The 26,337-nt window shown below is 27.4% G+C and overlaps 1 protein-coding gene across 1 annotated transcript in view; it reads right to left on the reverse strand.

The window, feature by feature from the left end:
- LOC142321587 (multiple PDZ domain protein-like) overlaps window positions 1–26,337 on the reverse strand; it is a 1,133,813-nt gene that overhangs the window by 707,249 nt on the left and 400,227 nt on the right. Inside the window, exon 18 of the mRNA XM_075359801.1 lies at window positions 6,961–7,059. Within this exon, the coding sequence (XP_075215916.1) occupies window positions 6,961–7,059 (99 nt within the window). The remainder of the gene's footprint in view (window positions 1–6,960; window positions 7,060–26,337) is intronic.

A 26,337-nucleotide genomic window follows, 5' to 3' on the forward strand; every position in this document is an offset into this window, starting at 1 on the left:
CAGGTATAGGGAACATCCTTGTCGGACTCCCTTTCTTATTACGGCTTTTTTCTTATGTTCTTCAATTATTACTGTTGCTGTTTGGTTCCTATACATGTTAGCAATTGTTCTTCTATCTCTGTATTTGAACCCTAATTTTTTTTAAATACTGAACATTTTATTCCAGTCTACGTTATCGAATGCCTTTTCTAGGTCTATAAACGCCAAGTATGTTGGTTTGTTTTTCTTTAATCTTCCTTCTACTATTAATCTGAAGCCTAAAATTGCTTCCCTTCTCCCTATACTTTTCCTGAAACCAAATTGGTCTTCTCCTAACACTTCCTCCACTCTCCTCTCAATTCTTCTGTATAGAATTCTAGTTAAGATTTTTGATGCATGACTAGTTAAACTAATTGTTCTGTATTCTTGACATTTATCTGCCGCTGTTTTCTTTGGTATCATGACTATAACATTCTTTTTGAAGTCTGACGGAACTTCCCCTTTTTCATAAATATTACACACCAGTTTGTATAATCTATCAATTGCTTCCTCACCTGCATTGCGCAGTAATTCTACAAATATTCCATCTATTCTAGTAGCCTTGCTGCCATTTAAATCTTTTAATGCTCTCCTGCTAGTATTGGGAGCAGGTTAAAAATTGCAATTTAAAGTATATTTGAAATTCAATTTTTGAGTATTGTGACAAATAATCTATGTAAAATAAACCATATTATTCCACTGATTAATTGGGCAATATACCCTCTAGTATAATATGTGTCCTGTTATTTAGAATGTTTATTTGAAATACCACTGTGATAATATAATTGAAATAGTTCAAGAAACAGATTAATTATTATTTTCATAACTTATCATGAAAGGAAATAAAATACATATTTAGTTCTATATAAAATTATGAAATAATTTAAAGAAATAATATATTTTTAAATAGTAATCCCTAATTTTTCAGGTAAAATACCGTTTCTAAAAAAAAATAATTATTAATACTGAACAAAAAAAACTTCATAAAATTGTCATTAGACTTACCTTTTCATTAAAACATACTTTATTAAACACATTATTGAATATAAATGTAAGCACAGAGCTGATAACAGTTACTAAAAGAATAAATAAGAACAAATGCGCATAAAACATTACTAGAAGAATTAAAAACAACAAAAATAAATTATTAAATAAGACACATTAAACTACTCCAGTAACTAAGAATTCACACATTTTTATATAATCTGAAATCAACAGCATTATTAAAAACAGATACGTAGTGCAATAAACCACAATAATAGTTTAAGTTTTAATAATAATAATTTAATTCTTCCTTATAAAAGAAGCATAATACAAACTTAAAAAGACAAAAAATAAACTTAAAAAGTAAAAAGTCCAAGTTCCTTATCAAACCACAATGAAATGACTCTATCTAAATATAATTTATCTTTATATTAACACAGACGGATATAATTGTCTTTAATTGCAAATTTAATTTTAGGTATAAAAAGATTTCAGAATTTATTGAATGTAATATTTGTATTAGCAGGAATTAGAAAGCCCAGTTTTATTCAATAAACAACTAAACCCAAAATTGGGCTTTTTATACAACCACGTTTATAGATTATAGTCATCAGATAGGTCTGTAGCTATTGCCTTCCTGTCAAACCACACAAATAGCAAATACAAGGTATATAAATAAGTTTCCATAACCTTTGTACAATTCCAATGGATACATCTATCCTAATCACACAGAACAGAAATGGAAAACAAGAATCAAGGATAAGGGGAAAAAATGGATAGTAAAAAATTTACAATCTATCCACAGAAGGGTCATAAAAAGAGACAACAACCTATCCAACAGAATGCTTCAAAATTACTCACACAATATGCATCTGATAATAATTCCTTAGGAAATCAAAATGAGAACAACACGTGAGTGCTGTTCTCATTTTGTAAGTCACATGTGAGTCAGCACCTGATTAACGATTCTGCATTAACTAGTTCGGATTTAGACTGAAAAATCAAGGCTCAGGTTTCTTAAACTCTCACCATCCTTAAAATTATCTGATGTGTAGTTCATTTAAATTACATTACAGTGCAGTGGCTTACATATCATGAAATTATTAAAGTTTCCTCTAATTAAATTTCTATATTAATTTATCATAATTTAAGTTTTTTGTTTTAGTTTTAAACCAAAATTCTCATATAAGGAAATTTAATATCAGGTAAAATAGACTTTTTTAATTGATGGTACAGCCCTGGAAATGAAATTCAGAAAAAAATACCATGTTTTATTTTGCTTAAAAAACATTAACTGGATATGGATAGTTTATTTTTCATAATTTTTCATGTGACGAATAAAAAAATTAAAATAATAAGTCAAATAAGTGCTTTTTATATCATGTTTAGTTGTGTAAGGGTTTCAACAGAATGAACAGTAATTATTCGGGATACAAAATCTGAAAAAATTTTTGCTATGTCCATTGTAAGAGCAGTATAAAATATATAACAAATGAAAATTTTTTTCACCCTCTATTATTTGTTACATCTGAACTTGGACCTCCATCATGTCATTATAAGTAAAGAAAGTGTTATTTTGTGATATACTGATATCATGACTACAACAGACGAGAATTTGAAACTCGCAGTCAAATAATTTAAACTTACGTTTTTACACCCAATAATAATTTCAATGAAATTATCCAATCCTTTTTATTGCAATATTTTTTTACTCTGTAATCATACTTTAGATATCTGTAAACTCGTTCAAATTTTCTAAATTATATATTCGAAAGAGGTGTTTCTTTTAACTCAACACTTTTTTAATAAAAAATTACTTCTAAACCGTCCACCTTAACTCTCCTAATACATCAAGTTTAAATAATAAATCTCTATTCATAAACTTAGCCACTTTACAGAAAATCAGAAAGAAAGAAATGTCTTGAAAGAACTTGAGTAAATGAAAATTGTGCAGATCATAAAAAACTAAGCCAATTTTAATTAAATTTTTTTCAAATCAAGAGTTTAAAAAAAGATTCAATTTATTAAAATCAAATACAGCAAATGTAAAATTTGATTCATTTAGTAAAGACATACATATTTAAATAAAGATATACATATTTAAAATTATAGTAAGAATAGACATCTTTTAAGTCACAACATTAATTTTCAAAATAAACTAGTTTAATCCTTAAGAGCTGTAAAACCTTCAATTCACAATGTTATTTTAGCAGATAGAAGCTGCCTGAAAAGAAGTAATATTATACAACAAATAAATAATTCAAGGTGACAGATCTAATTACAGATAAAAATAAATAGTTAAATGATAATAATATTAGGTGTAAAATTTGTGTCATGTATTAAACTAATTAACATATTATTTTATTTGCTATTCCTAATGTATATGTTGCAATCAGTTCACCTTCGAAACAGTAAGCAACCCCATAGTCCAAAGAGATGAGGATGATATGTATGACATGTAAATAAGATTTCATTAGAAGAGGGAGGAGATTTACAGTGGAATATGTAAGGTAGATGCAGATGCATCACTTTTCTGCAGCCCTGGCAGGAGAGATGGGATCAGACAACAAAGGACAAATGACCCACAGATTGATCCTGGACTTCTAAAGATGGCTGGCCCACAACACAGGGAACTGGGAAACAAGCTGATGTGACCCAATTCCTTCCCAGTCATAGGTGTTTTAAGGCATACCTGCTGAGACTCCCTGCAGAGTGCAATTATTGCTGGTATGAGGATACCGCAGAACTCATGGTGTTTATGTGTGATTGATTCCAGTGTGAAAAGTATGCCGCAGAGAATTCAACATGCTTATTCCAGAGAATGTCATTGGGATATGCTGCCAACCAAGTGATTGTGGTGCATTCTGTCCACAATGTTGGTTAAGATTATCTAGACAAAAATGGTGGAACAAGTGCAGGGGTGAGGAATTCCTCCTGAATCTTCCTAAGAGGTGTGTTAATATGAAATCAGGTCTGGTTCCACAGTGGAGAAGTAAAAAAAAAGTCTAGTAAAGATTCAAGCCGAAATTGTGATTAATTGAACCCCAACCACCAAAGTACACCAATATCCACAGTCTAATATTCAAATCCATGTAAAAGTAACTTATCTTTACTAGGTTTTGAACCTCAAAACCTTTAACTTTGAAAATCAACTGTTAAACAACCAATCTGTGATGACCGATTTTACTACTATACCAAATTAATGGATTAACATATTATTAAAATAAAAAATATTAATAACTTTTTAAAACAATATGAAATAATGTAATCTTAGAAACATTGTTATTAGAAAGAAACAAAGTGAGATAAACTAAACAATACATCTTAAAAGATGAAAAACAAATCTAATTAATGTTCACAACTTTTACAATACTTTCACACGTTCAGGTTTAAGTAAGATCAATACTAAATGAATTATCCAGTTTAATTAGAATAATAAATCATAAGAAACTTTTAAATTAATATTCACAGGTAATTATTAAATTAATAACAAGACTGTCATTTTTTATGATTAATACTCTTTTATACTAATGGAAATTTTCTTTAATTTTTCAAACAATATACATACAAGATAATCATAACATTCAGTTAGAATTAATTCAGACACATAAAAAATAAAATTGCATTAATGAACTAACAAAAAGCAAATTTATTTTCATATACAGAATTATTTAATCTGATTTCCCATATTTTGAATGCAACTTCATATATATATTGCCCAAACTAATTACCATTAATAATAAGATAATATCAGTAATCCACATTTCTCTGAAAATATGAATTAATACAGCCTTTGAAAATAAAAAAAGATGATCATAATGTCACAAATATGATGTACTGAAAAACTGATTTTTTAATAAAAATGGTAATTTTATGTTTTCTGTAAAAGAAATTAACAATTCAAAATTATGCCTAAACAAAAGTTATAAGTGACAGTATAGATGGGTAATAATTATCGTTCAGTACAGCATCAAAATTATGTTCTCTATATTATAATTAGACGCATGCAGGCAGTGTCATAGGATGTTTATAGATTCTATATTATATTACATTGTTTATCTAATATGTAGAATTTTCAAGTTAGTAGTCATACCTGTTGACATAGGCTTACTGCTATAAGATACTTGGTCAACTTGATTGCACATTTTGTGGGCTCATTACCATGTTCATTAATAGTTAACTGATAATTCTTAATAAAAATTAATACAAACTTAATGTAACGTATACACTTTGCAGACGCTCCATAACATTGATCACATGACATGCAGAAAAAATACAAAGAAATTGAAAATACACCCAAAGACAGTAAGATTAAACACAAGGTTAGGTCACAATACAAAAACAATTGAGTTTTATTCTAGTAATATGATACATTTGAAAACCAATTAAATTTGAAAAATTAAACTATTGTTATATCCATGATAAAAACCTTTTCAGAATTACCTTACAGTTTCCTTGAAATAATTCATCTTACGACAGTTATATGTTGAAGATGTTTTGGAATCAGAAGAAACTGGTAGAAAGTTTTTGACAAATCATTCAGGGTGATAATAGCTCAAAATGTGAAAGTAAATTAAGATACCATTGTTTGAAAAGTCAAAAAAAGTGAGGTTTTGCTAATAGTAACCAATGTTAATTTTTAAAGGATTTCCTTCAATTTGTAAATATCTACTAGAAAATGAATCTTCAACCTTGTATTGTGATTGAATCTAGGTCTTTTGATTTTTTAAATTAAAGTCCATCATAAAATATATATGACTTCACATTCTCCACTCTATTTATATGTCCAAACCATACCAATCTGCTGATATATTTTATTGATAATATTTTTGGTAATCTCCATTCACTGAAAAATTATTTTGTACCACACAAATCAAAGATGTCTTCTTACATAAACTCCTACACAAGTAACCCTTTTTTCTATTAATCCATTGATTTCATAAGTTAAAACTATAGTTTTTTCACATTTGAAAAAATAAACATTTAAAAAAATTAAATATTAAGTATTTAAGTAGTTAAAATTTAATTATTTATCGTCTAATAAATGTAGAAGTAATAACACTTGAAATTAAAAAAGTATATAAAAAAAATAATAAGTATTTAAAAAAGTTTATAAAACTCAATAAATAGTACTGAGTAATAAGTATCGCTCAATAAATCAGAAAACAAAATATATAATAAAGATCAATTTTAAATTAAAAAGTTAACATCAAAACTTCATGAAAAACAATAATTAAAAAAAGTGTTTATTTACCACTGAACAAGTGAATATATGCGTAGCATTTTGAGTTACAGAGGTAATTAGAAGAATAATGTAATCATAAATATATTTTTTACACAACTAGATTTACCCAAAGAGATAAATAATAATTTTAATAAATTTAAATAAATAACAAATAAGATTGTGTGTAGGTAATCATAAATAATATTTTTCAGGTAACAAGCGTATTATTTAATAAATATATTTTTGTGTATAATTACAACAATATATTAAATTGCCTGTCAAGGAGAGCAAAATTAGTGATAATAAAATTATTTAGTAGCTTCTTTTTATCTTGCTGATTAATAATAAGGAAGTTATGTTTTTTAGAACACAGGATTCAGAGGAAAAGGTAGATTGGCCGATGGCAGAATTTCAGAAATAGAGGAGTAACTGATCCTTTTGGTTTGTATTTCCCCCTACAAGAAATTATGTAACTAAATTATCTAAACCATTAAATGACAGGGCCATTAAATTAATAAAGTCTCTGTGAGCAGTAGTTAAAAAATAACAATATATGTAGCAGATCAGGAGTGACTCGTCTGAACAGAAATGATATAATTCTTATTAGAGATCAACTTGATTTTAAATTTAGATGAACAATAAAGGTAAGCTGAATAAAAAACAACAAAACAAAAATTAAGGCATAATAATTTGATAAATACAATTCAAAAACGAATAAATAAATTTCAGCTTACCTCATCCTCTTCCAGATCTGAAGGTAAAGATCCAGAACAGCTGTACATGGAGTGATCATCTAATGTTGGGGTGGCTTGACTCAATCCTTCTAAGAATTCCTGAAATTAGTACAAATCACATAAGCATGTTTAAAAAGCAAAATATATTACAATTTATTAATATGTATAAACCACTAAATATAAAAGCAGCATTATAGCTCATGAAATACAACTCTGAAGAATTCCTATATGTATGTACATTTAAATTAATTTTTTGTAGTCCATATTTTCCCTGTATGTAAATTCTAGTTAATTAAAAAATATAAACTCATTGAGCCACTCCACAATTACAGAAATAAAGAACACTCTCACCTTACTTTCTCTTTTCATCAAAGCGCTTTCCAGCCTAAGTCCATCTTCAGTAATGTTTTTTTAAATTATTATTTTTTCTACATTACATTTATTATAAGTTAAAATTTTTAGAACAAATATCTGTTCAGTCAATAAACTTTTTTTTTAATTTTAAAACTGTTAAAATTTACTATATATGTTGTGGCCAGCCACTACGTACAGTACTGTCTATGACTTAGTGTACAATTTTAATATTATTTAAAGTTTTTAATTTTTGATCAACTGATGATGAGGGAAATTCCTCGAAAGTGCTATTGATGTGAAAATGATGAAATAATAATAAGGTAAGAAATATTATTAGATTCTGTACTATGGTGGATTGCTTTATTTTAGTCTTTATAAGCACATATATATATATATATAGAATATATAAATTAATGATAATGTATGATGCTTCTAAATTAATGATAATGTATGATTTGTTCTGGTTAAGTGTCAGAAGGAAATTTATTTATATATAGTCAGCCATCTTTGGCTGTATATAAATAAATAGATACGTAAAGCAATCAACTAATCTCATTGTATGCAGATATGAGTTGCGTCCATGCTTGTTTGCATTCATTTATAAGACTAAAAACTTTTAATTATGCTCTTCATCCAACCATAATCTAATTTTCTTTCACAATAGAATAGGAAACTTTAGAACTAGTTTACAATTACTAATCACTATTTACCAGAATTTTGTTTTTAAATAAAGTTCTTGTAAGTGTAAATAAGAAGAAACTAACTATGTCTGAAAAAATAGAGTAGCAGAAGGTCAGATAACTAAACTGACTAAAACTCCCAATTTGAAATTAAATTGTTATTACATAATTTCTGCACAATCTGTACTCAGTTTCTTTTTCTGTATAATATAAATTAAGTTTTACAAACAACTGAATCTATTATAAATCTATACAAAAAAATAAACAACAAACAGGAAATTTACTCATAACAATAAAAAAAAATTGTTATTTATTATTACTTAATGAATAAGAAATGGATAAACAATACTACTAATCAGAAATGATAGAATATATTGTTGGTAGTATTTAAAAGAAGAACTAAATCACCACAGTAATATTTTCTACTACACAATCACACTTCAGCTTAAGGATCAAATAATCATTGAGAAACTTAATAAATTTAATCAAAAAGCAATTATTTTTATTCCAGCTCTTAGCCAATCTTGTAGGAAGTTGTGTAGCTTGTAAGATAAATTATTAAATAGTGTCAGAAGGAAATTTATTTATATATAGTCAGCCATCTTTTGCTGTATATAAATAAATAGATATGTAAAGCAATAAACTAATCTCATTGTATGCAGATATGAGTAGGCGTCCATGTTTGTTTGCATTCATTTATAAGACTATTTACTAGAGTATTTACCTAAATGCTAACTTAATTGCAGTATTTACTAATTGAAAAGCAAGATAACGTTCCAAAAACCATTTTAAAAATGTTTTCTTAAAACCTAAACTTAGAAGGCAATTTCCATTATGAATCGATCATCAGTGGTCGATTTAGATACTAAAGAAAAGGTTTATAAAAGAAAATATATAAAAAAATAAACGATAATAAAAAAAGTAATCAGTATTTAAAAAAATACTAGAAAACAAGCATGTTTTGCTGGGATTTTAGATAATAAAAAGAAAAGTTACAATAATTTTTTATGTTCTAGGCAATTCCAATATCACACACTATTAATTTAAATTTAAAATTAATTTTTTTGTAATTTTTGGAGCGTATTCTTGTATTCTAATTAATTTCTAAAACCGTTTAGCATAGTTCTTTAGTTGGTCACTAAATTTTTTTTTTTTTTTTTTAATATTATTCAACACTATATATATATATATATATATATATATATATATATATATATACTATCATAATCTACATTGCAATTTTTTTACTGGTTAATTATCCTCATTTTTGTATACCCAAACAACTCTTAATCAAAAATACATAAAATAACTAAATTCTTTGTGGTATAAACAAAAAATATTAAATAATAATGATATCAATTTCAATAAGAAATATAAAAGATCCTTACATGCAGCTGAAACAAACCATACCTACAAGGCCATACTGTTTTTTAAGTGTAAAATTTCTACATAAAACCTAACACATTCATCCTCATTCAAGTTACTGGTTAGCTAAGAAAAGGTTTTGAAATGTGACATATTTTTAAAATAAATCATCAGCAGTTGGGTAAAAACAGATTCCCAAAGTCAAAAAGGTCGCCTGAATGATTAATTAAGGAAATCCTGATGTTTACAACTTGTTACAATAAATCTTTTTCTATTAATTTTTTTACCTGAGGTTTTTCTTTATGTTGACACATGCAGTTGGCAATATACACTAAACAGTTAGTTAAGCTGCCAATTAATCTTTTTTAATCGCTACTGAACTTAAAAATGGTACATATGAGACGCACAGCAACTTTTCTTTGATTGCATTATTTTTATTTATTGTTTTATTAAGGATCAAGATAATTTCTACAATATTTTTAATAAAATGCAAATATACATTAATTAACTGAGGAATACATAAATATTTTATTTAGACTGGTTTATAATTTAATATATTACACACACATCAGAAATTGGTATGCATGCTACTACACAGATAAGAAAAGGGAAATAGTCAGCGTTTACCCTGAAGATCAAGGAAAACAAAATGTAAAGTAGATCAAAATAAAAGAAAAACAAACATTTTTAGAAAAAACACATAAAATGTATTATAGAACAGAACAGCAAGCAACTTTGAAGGCATTAAATGAAATTAGGGAAACCATTTGTAGATGTTTTAGGGCAAATAAGTATTTTGGGATTTCTCTAAATTAGTGCTATTTTAGAAACTTAACATAATATTGCTTTTGAAAAAAAAACTCAATTTATTTTTAAATAAATTAATAAAAAACCTTTTAAACATTTAACTTAATAAAAATATCAACAAAAGCACAGTATGACCATTTCTTGTCTGCCAAAGTAGGCAAGAAATGGTCATTGTCTACATTAAGATCATTAATTTTTAGAAATAAATTATTGTTTTAGCAACAGAATTAAATGCATGCAATGCAAACTGTTTTTATATGAAAGCTTTATTATTTTCCACCTGTTGTTAACATCTAATTGAGTATATTACTATTAGTTCAAAGTCACTATAATTAATAACTAATACTGACACCATCAAATAAAAACTCTACAGTATTGACAAGGTTATCAGAGCAAAAGATTAGAATAAAGCCCAGTATTAAAAAGCAACACAAAAATTTCAAATTTACATTCTGAACTGCTACAAAGAAACACTTTTAAACAATTCTGAAAATTTTGCCAAAATATCTCAACCTTATTGTTTGATGATAATTTTGTTTCCATTATCAATTTAGTAGGAAATAATACTCCACTCCTTACATTATAATGGTTCTTCAACCAAAATGTATGCAGAAGTAGCATCTTAGATAATCCAAGAATATGATTTAAGAATATAAAACCAATGCCAATGCTTTCCAGTTTTTTCAACTGATTGCCAGATAGTAATTAATCATGTACTGATGGTAATAAATGTTGAACTAAGGTCAGTACAATATCAAACACCATATCATGATATAAATCCTGGGCAGATATTGCTCGAGTGGATTTTCTGAAGGGGCTTATCTTACATTCCTATACCAAGAAAAATATTTAACATTAAGTATTTTTTTCTCCATGATGAAAAATATATAAAACTAATATTTTTTTTTAGCAAAAGACTGAATCAAAATTATTCCTAAAACTATATCAACATATTCAGTCACTTTTGCACTCATTTTAGTAATTGCTGTTTGTGCCTAATTCCAAAGCATTAAATTAGAAATGTTCTACATTAGAATGGATATTGTTCAACATGCTTGTAAATAAGCCTAAAGAGAATTTTTACTTTAATTATTACAAATAGCTGCACAACATGTATAATTACAGATTACATAATTATAGGCAGACTAATTTATATTTAATTAGTTTAAATAATGTTCTTTTAGAAAATTGACCGATCTACTTATTTCATTAATGGATAACCCAGATAGAAATAAATGATACAATTAAAAATTTCCTCAATTTCATCTCTATCCATCATCCTTATTTTTAAACATTTCTAAATTCATAGAATTTCATTAAATCAAATATTTCTTTAATATCCTGTCTAATCACTTACGTTACTTCTCTTATAACATTTCATTTCCTGCCAACATCCCATCCTTAATTATTGGTTATCATCCCATCAACTCATGTGTGTCCAACTCACCTCTTTCAATTAATTTTGTAAAAACAGCTTTCAATATGACAGACTAAATTGGAATTTCAGTAGCAATATTTTATCATTAAAAATTAGTGTTTTCTTTTTTTGGAAATTAGGAAACTAAAAATTTAAACTTCTTATGATATCAAACCATTCACGTAAATACAAATTCACTTCAGAGCAGTCAGATTTTTTCTACACTTTTATCAGGATTATACTTCTATATTTATCTTTTGATAGTATTACACATTACATTACGTAATTATAAACACATATATCTAAAAAAGACACAATGCATTGTTTAGTCGGGAAGAATAAGGATTTTTTTAGTTTATTCTACCATCCAACTCAACAACTTTGTAAACATAATTAAAAAGAAACAATCTAATAGCTTTTTTAATATTAATCACTTTATCCGATATAGCTAAATATACTTAGTTACCTCAGATACTAATACAAAAACATTAAATCAATATCTACTATTAATAAAAATAAAGAAAATTACAACACAACACATTCAAGAATGAAAACAAATCTTATTAGCGATTGAAAAAATTTAGTGATATGTATTAAAATATTCCATTCTTCACCATCGTGTGAATGAATAGTTACTCATTGTAATGATAATTATTAATTTGTACAAAGAAATATTACATGAAAAGTTGTAATTTTAAATATGTAATAGAAAAAAAAATGGAATTAGTATAAATAGGGCAGAATTGTATTTTACAAACTTGATTACCATTGATGAGACTAGTATATTTCTTCAGGTAGCACTCCACAACAAAAGATTAAGTAGCAGAGGCACCCAGAGTACGATTGATCGTTAATATTTCAATTTGAGAATAAATAATATTTTACTATAGCAAACCTTATTATACAGCTCATTGATTTACATTTTATAATTGTGTGTTACATAAGAGTAGTTGACACAAATGCAGCATTAATGTAGAGCAGAAAGCAGTATAATAAAACATACTCTTCCAACTCTTTTGTCTGAGCAGTGACAAGATAGCAACGCTGCACTTTTGTGCTTTCACTACCCTGTTGTGACAAAAGTTTGAAATTCATTACTGATAACAATCTATGTCAACACAGCTCAGGTTTTCCCTTTCATCATTCATACAAGGCTAAAACTGGATTAAGGAACCTTTACACAAATCCTTTATTCAATACCCCATTAAGCTTTATATTTTTAAATATAAATATGGTTAATCGATTAATTCATTTTAGTTAAGGAAACATTATATTCATCACCTAAAATAGTGTTTTTCAAGCTGCATTTCTCACAAACAAATTAATAGAACTTTTCAAATATGATGGCTCTTTTACTCTACTCTGTGCTTAGTGAGAATCACATATCAAATACTTTTATTATATGAGTGTGGTAATTAACAAAAAAACAGTTTATCTCATGTAGTAGATAATCCTTCCTCATATGTGATAATAAATACTTTATTTGATTGGTTGCTTATTCTCTCAAAAACCTAGATGATTGTATTAAAGAGACATCATAGTGATATCATCTATATAAATAGCCATAGTGATGATTTCTATATAATATTCTCAGAATTTAGTGTGTTAAGTTCATTCAACCATTAAAAATTATTGAGATTTGATGTAACATTTACACGTAAAATTATATATGAAAAATTTTTTCATTTGATGCCAAGCTTTTTTTTTAAAATCCCAACCAGTTATTTAAATACATTAATACTGAGATACCATCAATATACATATAAAATGTATTAATATTCAGTTTTCACTGATGCTGCAAGACTCCCAGTTCAAATCCTACCACTGGTATAATAACTGAATGTCAGAATTTCTAAGAGAATAAGCATCTGCCTTTCATGTGGGTCATACATAAATCAACAGTAAGTCAATCTTGTTATATTTCCAATCCATCAGTTTCGTGAAACTGTTCCTGGGTATCATTGTGTTTTTGGGTTTTAGGTAACAAAACTTGAAATTCAGAGATGTTACAATCACAAATATATCAACTATAAAAACAAGGCAGCTATCTCAGCTTTGTATCTACAAAGCTGCATTAAATATTTTGAGACTTCCAGAATATAAGGCGAGTCAATCAATCAGTATCTTTAGATTGGATTTAAATAAAATTGTTTCAACATTAACATTGTTAGTTTTACTAATGAAGCTTTTGGACACAGTCTCAGAAATGGTTGTCCTCAAAATGGACTCCACCAACTGGTGAGCAAAACTTACAATCTGCTGTGAACCAACATAATTTTGAAATAAATATTTATTTAATGTAGAATAACAAAGAATAGAGAATTAAAAGCAACATGTTTACTGGGAGTCCATATCTAGGTCAAATATTCTATAACTGCACTATTTACAAATATTTGCCATAAAATCTGTACTTTTTAAACAGATAAAACATGACGCATTCTAACAATAAACATGAGTAATTTCATCGTAAATAAGTTTAAAACAGAATTTTACTTTTTATTTAATGATTCTATTGAGAATCATTTATTAACTTCATGAAAAATACTTTTGCCGACTCAAATGACAGACAAAAAATACAAATTCAAGAAAGTTCAGATCATTTAATTACTAGTTACTTTGACAGTAACATATAATTTTTTGGATAGAATGATGATACCAATACCCAAATTTTATTGTTTCAGTTCCCTAAACTAATGTGCTTCACATTATATCCTTAATAAAAAATATTCAAAAAATGCAACAGATAAGCTAAAATTGGATGGCATAATGCTTAACTAGTTTTAGAATTTATTTTGAAGTCGCATCCATTTAAAGAAACAGTACAATAATTAGGTCAACTGCAACTTTATACAAAATGAACTTTTAAGATAGTTCAGGTTTAAAAATAATTGTAGGCTGAATGAAAAGTATAATTCAAATCATGCCAATAATTTAATAATAGCTGCTACAGTGCTAAGCATCTGAAGCACCTGATTTCAACCTCAATTCCTTTTAAGGATATGACATTTTCATTCACCTTAACATCTTGTTAATAATGTAAATAAATGCTTCTCTCAGGCATAATAAAAATATCATGTTTTATGAATACAGCTTATAATTTTACTTAAAACTTTATTACAGAAATGTAAATAATTTTCAAAGTAATACAGCATTAATAAGCATTTGCCTTTAAATAACTTTTTATCTGTAAGGTTAACGGTTCAAATCCTGATCAGAGTTGATGTGTTTCATGTGCTACAATTTACATTTCATCCTAACATAATAAAAAAGAAAATATAGAAAAAATATTACACTACGGCTAGTCATGACAGTTGTAAATCTATTAACTCCCACCACAATTTTTTTGCTATTTGTGAAATAAAACACTACACCTAGTAAAATATCACATCAAACTTACTCTTTAGTTAATAGGTTTTTTTGTATAATTTGTTATCTGATCTTTTAAATACATTTGCTTTATTGAGTAAAAAAGTCTTCCATATCTATGTAGTTCAATTGTCGCACAATATAAAATCTACCAGCAAACCTAAATTATTATTACTATAAATATATTAATTTAAGGCTTATTGTAAATCTACTTGTACTAATTTAATGAATAAATACAAGAAAAATTAAAATCTACATCTGAAGATGGTTTGAACTTTATCCAAATTACTTTTAAGCCCACAAATGATTAAATCTATAATAAAAATTTCACAGTACGTTTTATAAATAATTTTTAAAATGTTTTGACCAATTTAATGAGCAGGCTACATACTCTCAAATTTCTATTTGATAAATATTTGATTTTTTAACTTTAAATGTCATACTTTGTTGTCAACTGTAGTTGTCCAATATGATACACTCCTCTATCCCTTTCTATTCTGTCCCGACCTCTTTACTTAAAAGTTTTACATTATACACCCTCAACTATCTGTTTCATGTATTGTAATTTCTATTTTCATTTACTGATTTTTACCTACTACCCTTCTTTCTAGAACCAAAGTTCCTCAACTATTATATATGGGATGACCCTCTCCAGCTTTATCCTTAAGATTCTGTTTTTCTTTCCTCTAATCATCTTAAAAATGTTTCAGATGAGTACTCTGTCAACCCACATTATTCTACAACATTTCAAAATCATCAGCTCATTTTTCTAACTGTACTGTCTATGTTTTGCTGCTATACACTTCAAATAAAATGTTAATTATTTATTCTCTGTATATGTAGAGTTCTTTTAGTTTGATATTTAACTTTTCATTATCTTTAATTTTATTAAATTTCATCAAAAAGTACTTACACAGACTTCAATATGAGTTTGAAGCTGACTTTCAACATAAAGTCAGCTAGAATTCTATCTGAGAAATGTAAAGTTATTTACTGTAAATAATTCCAATAATTTCTGGGTATAAAATTATAACTTTAAAGACTAAGAGAATGACTTGATTAGTAACGCAACTTTCAGTTTACATCTGTAAAATGTATAACAAAATTTAACTGACACATGTTATTAGAACTTCATATATTAATATATTTCATTTTATTATTAGATTACATTTCCACATTAACATTTACAAAATCTATAAATTCAGATGCACTATATCAGGTACATAAAAAATCTCAAACATATTTATATAAAACTGTATTGTATGCTACCAATGAGTTAAATACAATGACAAAAGTAAACATGAGACAATTAGTAAAAAAGAGTAATAAATGGTAATAAAGTCGATAGGTTTGTGAAGAAATGTTTTTACGGTGTTAGGGAAAAGTTTATGCAGCCCAGATAAAACATGGATTCTTCTATAGATCAGAGACTAAATTATAAAACCTTATTGCATTATGATAGTATATACTTATTACATCATTTATTTAACACTGAAATAAAAAGTATGAAATTTTACAACTAAATTGCAATTAATGTTGCATTTACTTCATAAATATGGGAAAACTGATATGTGAAACAACTTCACAGACTAAGACTACTTTCTTCTTGATTAATCTAGTTACCCTCAAATAACATAGTTTAACTAGTTACAGAAAATATATTTAGTCACTGATTCATAAGTTGTTTATATTGATTCCATCTTTCTTGATAAATATGTGTGTATATACAATTCTGAAATGTAAATAATATTTTTCTTCTCATTCATTTAATTGGTGTGACACAATTTTACATACTTTTACATTTTATTTAATCTTCAATATTATTTTCATTCAACATTCTAAATTATATTTCGTACATTAGTTTTTTCTCTAGGCCTTTTACATTTTCCATGGGTATTTTACATGATACACAACCTTCCATTAAGACATTAACTAAACTAGATGTGTAATACGCTATGCTACCCAAGAATGTCAACTCTATTGCAGATCTTTAAAACTTTTAATTTATAACTGATTAATTTTCAACAATCTCCTGTTCCACATTTCTTCTAAAGCTTCTGTTTATTTTTTCTGGTTTTTCCTTGGACTACTTTGCTACCATAAAGCAGTATACTCAGTACTAATACTTTATTAAGAATTTCAAATCTGCTTTTGATTATAATAAAAAATAAAATAATGATCAGTATATTAGTATTTTTTTCATTAAACCTTTTTTGCTTGTGGAACTATATTTTTTATTTGACTATTACTGCATTCACCTCTAATATTTCACTTCTCAAACTCTTCTAACGGGTGTTTCCAAATGGTCGCACCCCTTTGTTTGGCGACATGAATTTATTACAAAAATATTAATGTTAATAAAATACTTATACAAGAGTATTCAAATTACCTTTAATAACTCTACAATAGATGTTTTAAATGATTTCCTGTGATCCTGATGCAGGTTTATACATGTTTCATAACATTTGGAGCCACTTTTTGTAATTTTTGCTCACGTTTGAAATCTCACTTTCAATTTTAACCTTCAATTTGTCAAGTGTATGAGGATTGTTCTTAATAACTACTCACATTTAAATACCTCCAAAGGAAAAAGTCAGTTGGTGTAAGATCTGGGGATCTAGGAGGCCACAACCCTATTGATATCAAATGATGGCCAAAAATTCCAGTAACGTATCTGTTTCATAAGCAGTATGACACGTTGCATTATCCTACTGGAACCAACATTCTCGTTTATGTAAATCTAACATGGCAAAACAACCGTTCGATTAAATTGTGATAAACCACATCATCTAAATATGTGTCAAAAAATAAAGGCCCTATTACACAATGCCGGGAGATCACACCAATTTTACATGCATGTAATGGTTGTTGATAAAATGCGTGAGAATTTTCAGCACTCCATATTCAGCAGTTTTGGCTGTTAATGTAGCCATCTGAGTGAAACCACGACTCTTTCGCTGAAATAAACATGATCCAAAATTTCAATACCATTGTATCAATAAGAGAACGAAACCGACGACAATACTGTAAACATTTTCTGTTGTCTACTTCTTTCAGTTCTTGAACAACAACGATGCGATAAGCATGCAAATGTAACTTTTTACTAGCCCTGAAAGCTGTGGACAGTGAAAGACCAGCCTGTCAAGATAACGTCTGAACAATTACCTGGATGAACAAGTCAAATGTTCCTTCACATCCTCCAGAACTTATACTTTTAACAGTGATGGTGCTCGACCAAGTCCTTTTACGATTATGTACACTTCCAGACTCACAAAATTTAATTGAACACATTATTGTTGACTTCTTAGGAACTGAAGAAATGGGAAATTTTATCCGAAACTTGTATTTCTCTTGAAGATTTATACATGCAATAAGTATCAATAATAAATACACATTCGTCCTTGGAAAATCACATAGTTAACACAATAGAGACGATTTATACTAGTATAGCGCTAGTGCATAAGAAAGACATTTCAAACTGTTACAAACTGCTAACCTTGAGTAACATGTTGCCAACTGATATGTAGGAGAAATAAAATTTATGTATGTATGACTTCTACATTCTTAATCTTAGGGTTTGAAACACCCATTACTTCTGATACACAACCTTTCCTTAATATTTAACTCAAACTCATCATTAAAGTTCTTGTTTTCTGCCTTATTTATATATTTAAAACTGGATTAGGTTATTTTTAACTTATTTATTAGTCCACTTTAAACTCATATTTTATTTATACCAAAAGAATAATGATGTTGGTCAATTTTACTATTTTTTCTTTACATTTTATCTGAATTTTCTTTAAAATTTTGAACTCTATTTTAATCTATATTATTTAATAACTTCATAGGAAACAAAGATTCCATGCAGATACTACTCTACTACTACTTAGGTTTACTCTTCTTCAGCATTCCTTTTAAGGTAAGGGTAAAACAGCCTATACAACTTGTGTCAGTGTACTTTCTGATATCAAAGCATCTATATATATATATATATATATTTTACTTTCACATTCAATTTATTTATCAGCTATTTTAATATTTTTTAATCACTGGCTGATGGTCAATAAGCTCTTGCACTTTACTTCTGCTTCTTTTGGAATAGCAATTATAATTTTTTTTAATCTACGGGCATTTTTTTCTATCAATCATTCATACTAACTAGTAAAAACCATATTACAATTACATTTTTCCTAAAATTGAATTATTCTTAAATCTCAAAGCTACATAAAATTGATTATGATTAATATTATTTTCGCTTATTAAAATTTGTCTTTAAAAAAATTATAACTGGTCTGTGATATGATACTCATTGAAAACAGTACAAAGTAAATCAAATTCTATTAATTTACTTTTGAAGTGATAACAATGAAGATTAATCTATGCAAATAGCCGGCCTCCGTGACGCGAGTGGTAGCATCTCGGCCTTTCAGCCGGAGGTCCTGGGTTTGAATCCCGGTCAGACATGGCATTTTTCACACACGCTACAAAGCATCCATCTTATCCTCTGTGGAAAATAACTTAACTGCGGACCCGGAGGTTAAAAAAAAAAAAAAAAAACCTATGCAAATAAACAAATCAACAGCTACTTTTTCCAACAAAGTTTCATGATTATTTTTCTTTTTTTACTAATTTTACAAAACTATTAATAAAATATCAATACCTCAACAGTTACCTCCATATAGAAAAACTACAACATTTTTTTGGTGATCTATGGAAACCAATTTAATGTCATTTTATCTGCTTAGTTGTTATTCTTGCTTTATATGTGTTTTTCCAAGATACTATATTTTAATGAAATTTTCCAGATGCTGCAGAATTACCAGACGGTAATTTATTTGATAAAATACATTTATTTAACTACTGTTCTTAAATCAAATTACTACTCTGCTCTTGCATAAAAGGAGCTTTAATTCAGATTTCCATTTTTATGGGAATGATTTTATTTTTAATTATGTTTTAAGTGGTTTATTATAAAGTTATTAATTTTTTAAGAATAGTACACTGAATTTGAATACAACCTACCTACCTGCTTGCACACCAATATTTAATTTCTATCATTTTTGTTATTAAAAAAAAAAATCTAGTATATACCTGTAACAATTGTAATTCATGCTCTTCTTTATCAGGGAAACTAGAAATGAAAACTGTTTTTAAATCAGCTTTAATCTTGGGCTTTTTTAAGTTTATATAAGATTATTTTTTTAAATCAATTAATATTACTAAATACTCTTACTTTAATAACTTTCTCTTAATGTTTTGTAGAGGTCTCTGTTTCCTCAGAACATATATATTTTATGAAGTAATAAAAAAATATTAAAAACTGTAAAGATACACCTTAGTCAGTAAAGAAAAATTAACAACTCTTGTGGTTACAGTATATCAGTAGGTAAATGAAATTAATGCTTGTTACCATACTTATATATATTTTTAAATATGAATTACAAATTTTTAAGTGATTATAAATTACTGATTCAGATTTCAGCTGTACAGGATTAATTTTATTGTTTCATATATTGAAATCTCTTCGATTGCTATGTATTTTATAAAATTGAAATCTTCAGTTAACTCGACATTTTTATTGTATAGATCAGGGATCTTTTAACCTACTACAGTAAATTACAATCGCTACAATATTCTTATAATAAATAATATATTGATTTATACAATTAAAGTAATACACTAAATATTACATTAAATAATTATACTAAGACAAATTACTAGGTTTTAATATAATATAATGTCTCTGGTAAATCTTTTAAGATATATATAATATCTCACGCAAGTAGTTATTTCAAACATACATAATTTGCCTAAATTAAATCAGTCAAACACTCTACCTAGACAAATAATGTCTGCTAATCATCTTATAAATTATTGGCCACTTTTTTCACCAGAAATGGTGAACAAAGGAAAGAGTAGTGCATTTACTGATTTGATGTTATGCATGTGAGAAGTGAACATATAGAATATATTAGATTTGTAAAAAGTATTGAGCCTTTGGAGGACAAAATTGAGAATACATTTATTGTTATTGGAAAATAACATCACGAAACCACATATTCACACCTTTTTTTTTCTTATGATCTGCCATTTTTCTGGCAACACTATAGAACTTCTGTGGTTTCCAGTCAAAAAACTGTGACATGTGGTTTTCACAGGCACGGTCTGTGTCAGCATGGTATATAACATGCTTTCTGTTAGGCAGTTCAGGTCATTTCTTTTGAATCGCTAGGTGCAATCGCAATAACTGTCGACAGTACAGGTCTGAGGTCTATCTACTACCTGGTGGCAGCATATTGTGATACACGATGCCTACCAAACACGCAGCATAACTTTCCTGGGCATCAGTGTGAGCTCTTCCACAGACTATGGAGCTTTCCTCGCTTCAATCACGATATTCTTCGCACATTGTTGTCTTAGGTTATCCACTTTTCATCATTCACGATCAACTGCTTCAGAAATGGCTCAACTTCATTACATTTCAGTACATTTTCAGATAGAAATTCAATAGAGTAATTTTTCTGAATCAGATCATGTGGCACCCAAATGTTGAATTTCTTTTTGTAGCCAACTTTCTTCAAATGGTTTAACACTATTTGGTGATGGATGTTTAGGTCAATAGCATAGTCTTCCTCAACTGTTGCCAGAAAATAACTTTTTCTGTGATTGGTCTCCCACTGCGAGGAGCATCTTGGACATAGAAATTTCCAGAATGAAAGTGACTGAACCATCTTTTGGCTGTAGCTTTTGATAACATATCTCGCCTATAAACAGCACAATTTCTTCACAAGCCTATGCAGCATTTGCGCCTTTAACAAAATAAGATTGTAAAATGTAACACAGTTTTGAGGAAAGTTCACTCAGCTTCATGATCTTATGTCTGTGTATAAGAATTCCAACACTTTTTGGACATCTACTAGCTTCAATGGCCAGTTGTCAAACGAAATTCAGCCTGACCCACTGTGAATCATATTCCCTGAGATTTGGGATGCTAACACTATCTCGTGCACAAAAGGATCACTACTTTTTAGACTACCTACTATCATGTAAAAAAAAAAAAACTGGAGGATTTTTGTCTTGTTTTAGCTAATAATATAATGTACTAAATGAGGGTTAATAAAATACAGTTAAATAAAAAACATAACCAAAATGGGTTTTATGAAATCAATAACAACGTCATTCCTGTAAAATGGATACCAGTATACAATATAAGCAACATAATTTATAAAATTAGCAGACACTAATTGCCAGCAATTGGGTTAGTCAAATGTCGAATGCGTAGAAAAATAATACACTCAGTAAAAGAATAAATAACAGAGTACAGTTAGGTACTCTGCAGGAACGCCTTTGGACAAATTTCTGAAGGGTTTCTCTAGGTGATGTTTTTAATGATATAGACATTGCTCTTTAATTTATTTAAACTGATTCCAGACAAAATGCAGATTTATAAGAATGAAAAGTGCCGTAACAGAAAACAAAGCAAGGAATGACTGGTGTGCAAATACAGAGGAATTGGAAAAAAAAATCAGTTACTGGTGTAAAAAAAGTCAAACTTGATATTTAAAAAATAACTGCACACTTCCAAATGATTACATTGCACAATACCATGCACAGATGACCGGTGAACAGATGTTTTGTGAGCCAAATAGATGGATGAAATGTATTGAAGCAAGAATTAAAAAAATATTCTTCTTATGAATAACTGCCTAACACACCGAAATACATAAAAAGTTATTTTTCTACGTCCTAACAGTACAAGCAGATTGCATACTGTGGATCAGGAGACAATAAAAGTAGTGAATTAGTGTTATTGCAAGAGATTAGTTCACAGTTACCTTAAGTGCCACAGAATAAATTCTGTGGTACCACTTCTATAGAAATAATAATATATCATCAGTCAGTTTTCATTATTTAAAGAAACCTCGAAACATATCTGGAAATCTAAATACAACAATGCTGACAACATCATGCATTTTTGTAATTTATTTTTTATTAATGTTATGTTAGTGAATATAGTAATTGTTTTTTTAACAATAACATATTTTTGCTGTTTGAAATTAGTTTTGCTCCTCCTCACAGAATATCTAACAAGAAGGAATAAAATTAATTTAACAACAAATATAATAATTCACATAAACAAAGCTATTATTATTAAGTCCATAAAACTTAGTGTATTACAAACAATATAATAATTAATACTGCAGACATATTAAAAATTACTCTCGCAGTACACTATTTTAATTTATAATTTTCTTGATCTTATCAAGATTAAAGTTCCAATGTTTTAACAATTAGGTAATTCCACATTGCCATGAAAAGTACAGTGCAGTAATATCAAAAGATAATAAATCTAGTGATGATTATGGGCCAGGCAGAAGGATTCCTGCTTAAAAGGGATGTAAAATATGTTACACTAATATAATGACTGGATGACAAATATGTTCACTAAGGAAACATTTACTGAATTTCACAACACGAATCAAATCCAAAAGCTCTCTTCTTCTTTTGTTTAAAAAAAAAGTTAAATAAATATAATTTTTACTTCTACTTTGTTTACACATCATTATTTATCAAATGAAATTAATGCTTAAAAAGATAATATTTTATCCAGCAGTCATGCAGTTAGATTACAGTCATTCACAATGATATTAGTATGGCAAACAAAAGTTTACAGAAGATAAAATTAAGTAAATTTAAACGATATGTTAATATTTTTGTAACTCTTCTAAACTCTGAAGTACTGCTAAAATATTATAAGAAAGCACCTGAATCGTACATCGTCAATAGTTTACATATAAATTTTTTGGAATATTTCTAATAATTTGTTATTTTCATAACAGTAAATGTATTTAAAAACTTACCTTATAAAATAAGCTGTTCTTAATTTAAAGAATAAACGATCTTAAACGGTATTGAAATAAAACAGCAAACAGAAATGCTTAATAAATAATTTAAAAGAAAAATCTAGTTTGATGATTATTCAATTATTAAACAATGATTATCAGCAAACATAATGAAATTAGTAAAATTAATGTAAAATAAAAAAAATAAAAATAAGGATGGTAAAAAAACAAACATTTACTTAGGACAACAAAATTTCTACCTGTATTCATAAAATACAATAAAAAAATGCAAAACTAAACAGTAATATTATTCTGTTAAGAACAATAAAGGATGAAAGTTAGTCTAGTCGGTGATGATTTTGGTTTAATAGTATTGATGGTACAATAGAGAAAGATAATCTTTTACTTTTTAATAGACTGCTTAGAGCAAGATTTATTATTTTTGTTTTATTATAAATAAATGTAGATTATTTATAATAATAAATGTAATTATTATAAATAATTGTAGAAATTGTTTGTCAAGCTTCATGATTGTTTGTTGATTTATTTGCTTTTATATTTATTTATTTTTTTATTCTGATTTTCTATTTATATTTGTTCCTGCTAATTTTTTTTTTTTCAATAGCTCTTAAGGATTTTTCTTGGCTATTGTATTAAGTTGCTTTTAGTTATTAACTTCTTAGTTAATAGGATAAGAACATATTTAAATAAATTCTTTGGTGTACTTAATAAATCAATATTAAAACTATTTCTTGTTGAACATACATGTCTACAAATATTAAACCTTATGCTATAAATCTGGCCGATCAGAACACAGTGAATATGTATCAATTTTGTCTTGTATATTTTTTTTCTGGCAAACGGCTAATCATTAGTTGTAATTTTATACCAGTGATTAAAGAAAAGAACTGACCCGCTAATCTGTACCTCTTGTCTTAAAACACCTCTCTAATGCTGCACAGGCTTTCTGTAGTTGCTGACATCAGGATTTAAGAGCTGAGCCTTTAAGTTGATGACCATACTCATTAAGTACAGATTCATCTGGTTTTATAGAAGCCTAATTTTAAATAGTAAGTTCTACAATTTTGTTGCAGCATTATTTTATTTATATGAACTTCAATAAAATTTAATTTGTGACAGTCTTGTAAGCCCACTGTTATACACTTCAGCTTGAACTAAACTACACATATAGTAGCACCCTAAGACAATGAAATTACGCCTACTTTGATCACACTGTAATTTAACAGTGCTGTAAATGCATAGATATATATGTATATGTGTGTGTGTGTGTATACACACACACACACACTCACACTTACATATATATTTAGATTGGGGTTCAATTGCTGGTACTCTCTCAGAAACAGATATAAAAGTGAAGAAAATGAGCTGAACCGTGACTGAGCTTACTGTCTGAATGAGGTAGCATAACCAAAAAATTAAAAATAAAACAACATAATAAGGACTGTGAAGCGACTTGATTGACCTGCCATTAATTCATAAATATTACATTTATTTTAAAGAATGAAAAGGAAATAATAAAATTCAAAGAAATAGTTAAGGAGGATTACGGACAGGTAAAGCTTCAACACACAAATGCACAATCCGTCAGCCACATTGCCTTTAAAGATTATTTAAAATAATACGGTTAATTTTTCTATAATAATTTAAAACAATAATGATGAAAATAATATAAATTTTATTAATAATAATAATAAAAGTAATTAAAAAAATTTCTGGCAATGAAAACATTTCCGGTTTGTACGTTGTGTTTTGAAATATAATTTTTAGGAACTGAGTAAGTCAGGATTAAAAAATAATAATGACAATTCATTCATTTTCAAATTGTTTTTTTATTTTTTTTTATTATAATTTTATTTCATTTAATCCCAACATAATGATAATAATATTACATAATAATAATCCCGATACATACATATACAAGCACATCCATTACCATACGCACTTGTAATATGATGTTGTATATAATGGTAACTCTACTTAGGCCTAAATAAAAAGCATTCGGATCGGCTTTTGTGTATATTGCTATACCCTGTCAATTGTGCTAGACATAATATATCTACTCTATACGTAATACATAAATAAATGATTAAAAATTAATTAATAATATAAATACAATTTAAAAAAGATTAAAACAGTTAGAAATGAAATTAATAATAAAAAAAGAAATATAGATAAATATAAATACATAAGCTGAAGAACTACTACATAATGTATTTATGTAGACTAAATTAAAAAGGATACATATTTAACCATGCAAATGTTATAAAAAAACAGAGGACAATAACAAATTAAATAATTTGAAATAAAATGTGCTAAAAAATAATAAACAAAATTTATAATATAGAATTGAATAAATTTGCATTTCTTTCTAAATAAGCCTTTTATACTAAATGGACTAAATACTTAAAAAAAAAAAATAATAAAACTACCAACACCAACTATACAGAGGCTTTAAAATTAAAAACTCACTACTTGATGTGCAAATATGTACTATTTCATACAAACAAAAGAAATGTTCAGA

This window comes from Lycorma delicatula, chromosome 3 (assembly GCF_047948215.1).
Source record: "Lycorma delicatula isolate Av1 chromosome 3, ASM4794821v1, whole genome shotgun sequence".
NCBI classification, from domain to species: Eukaryota; Metazoa; Arthropoda; class Insecta; order Hemiptera; family Fulgoridae; genus Lycorma; species Lycorma delicatula.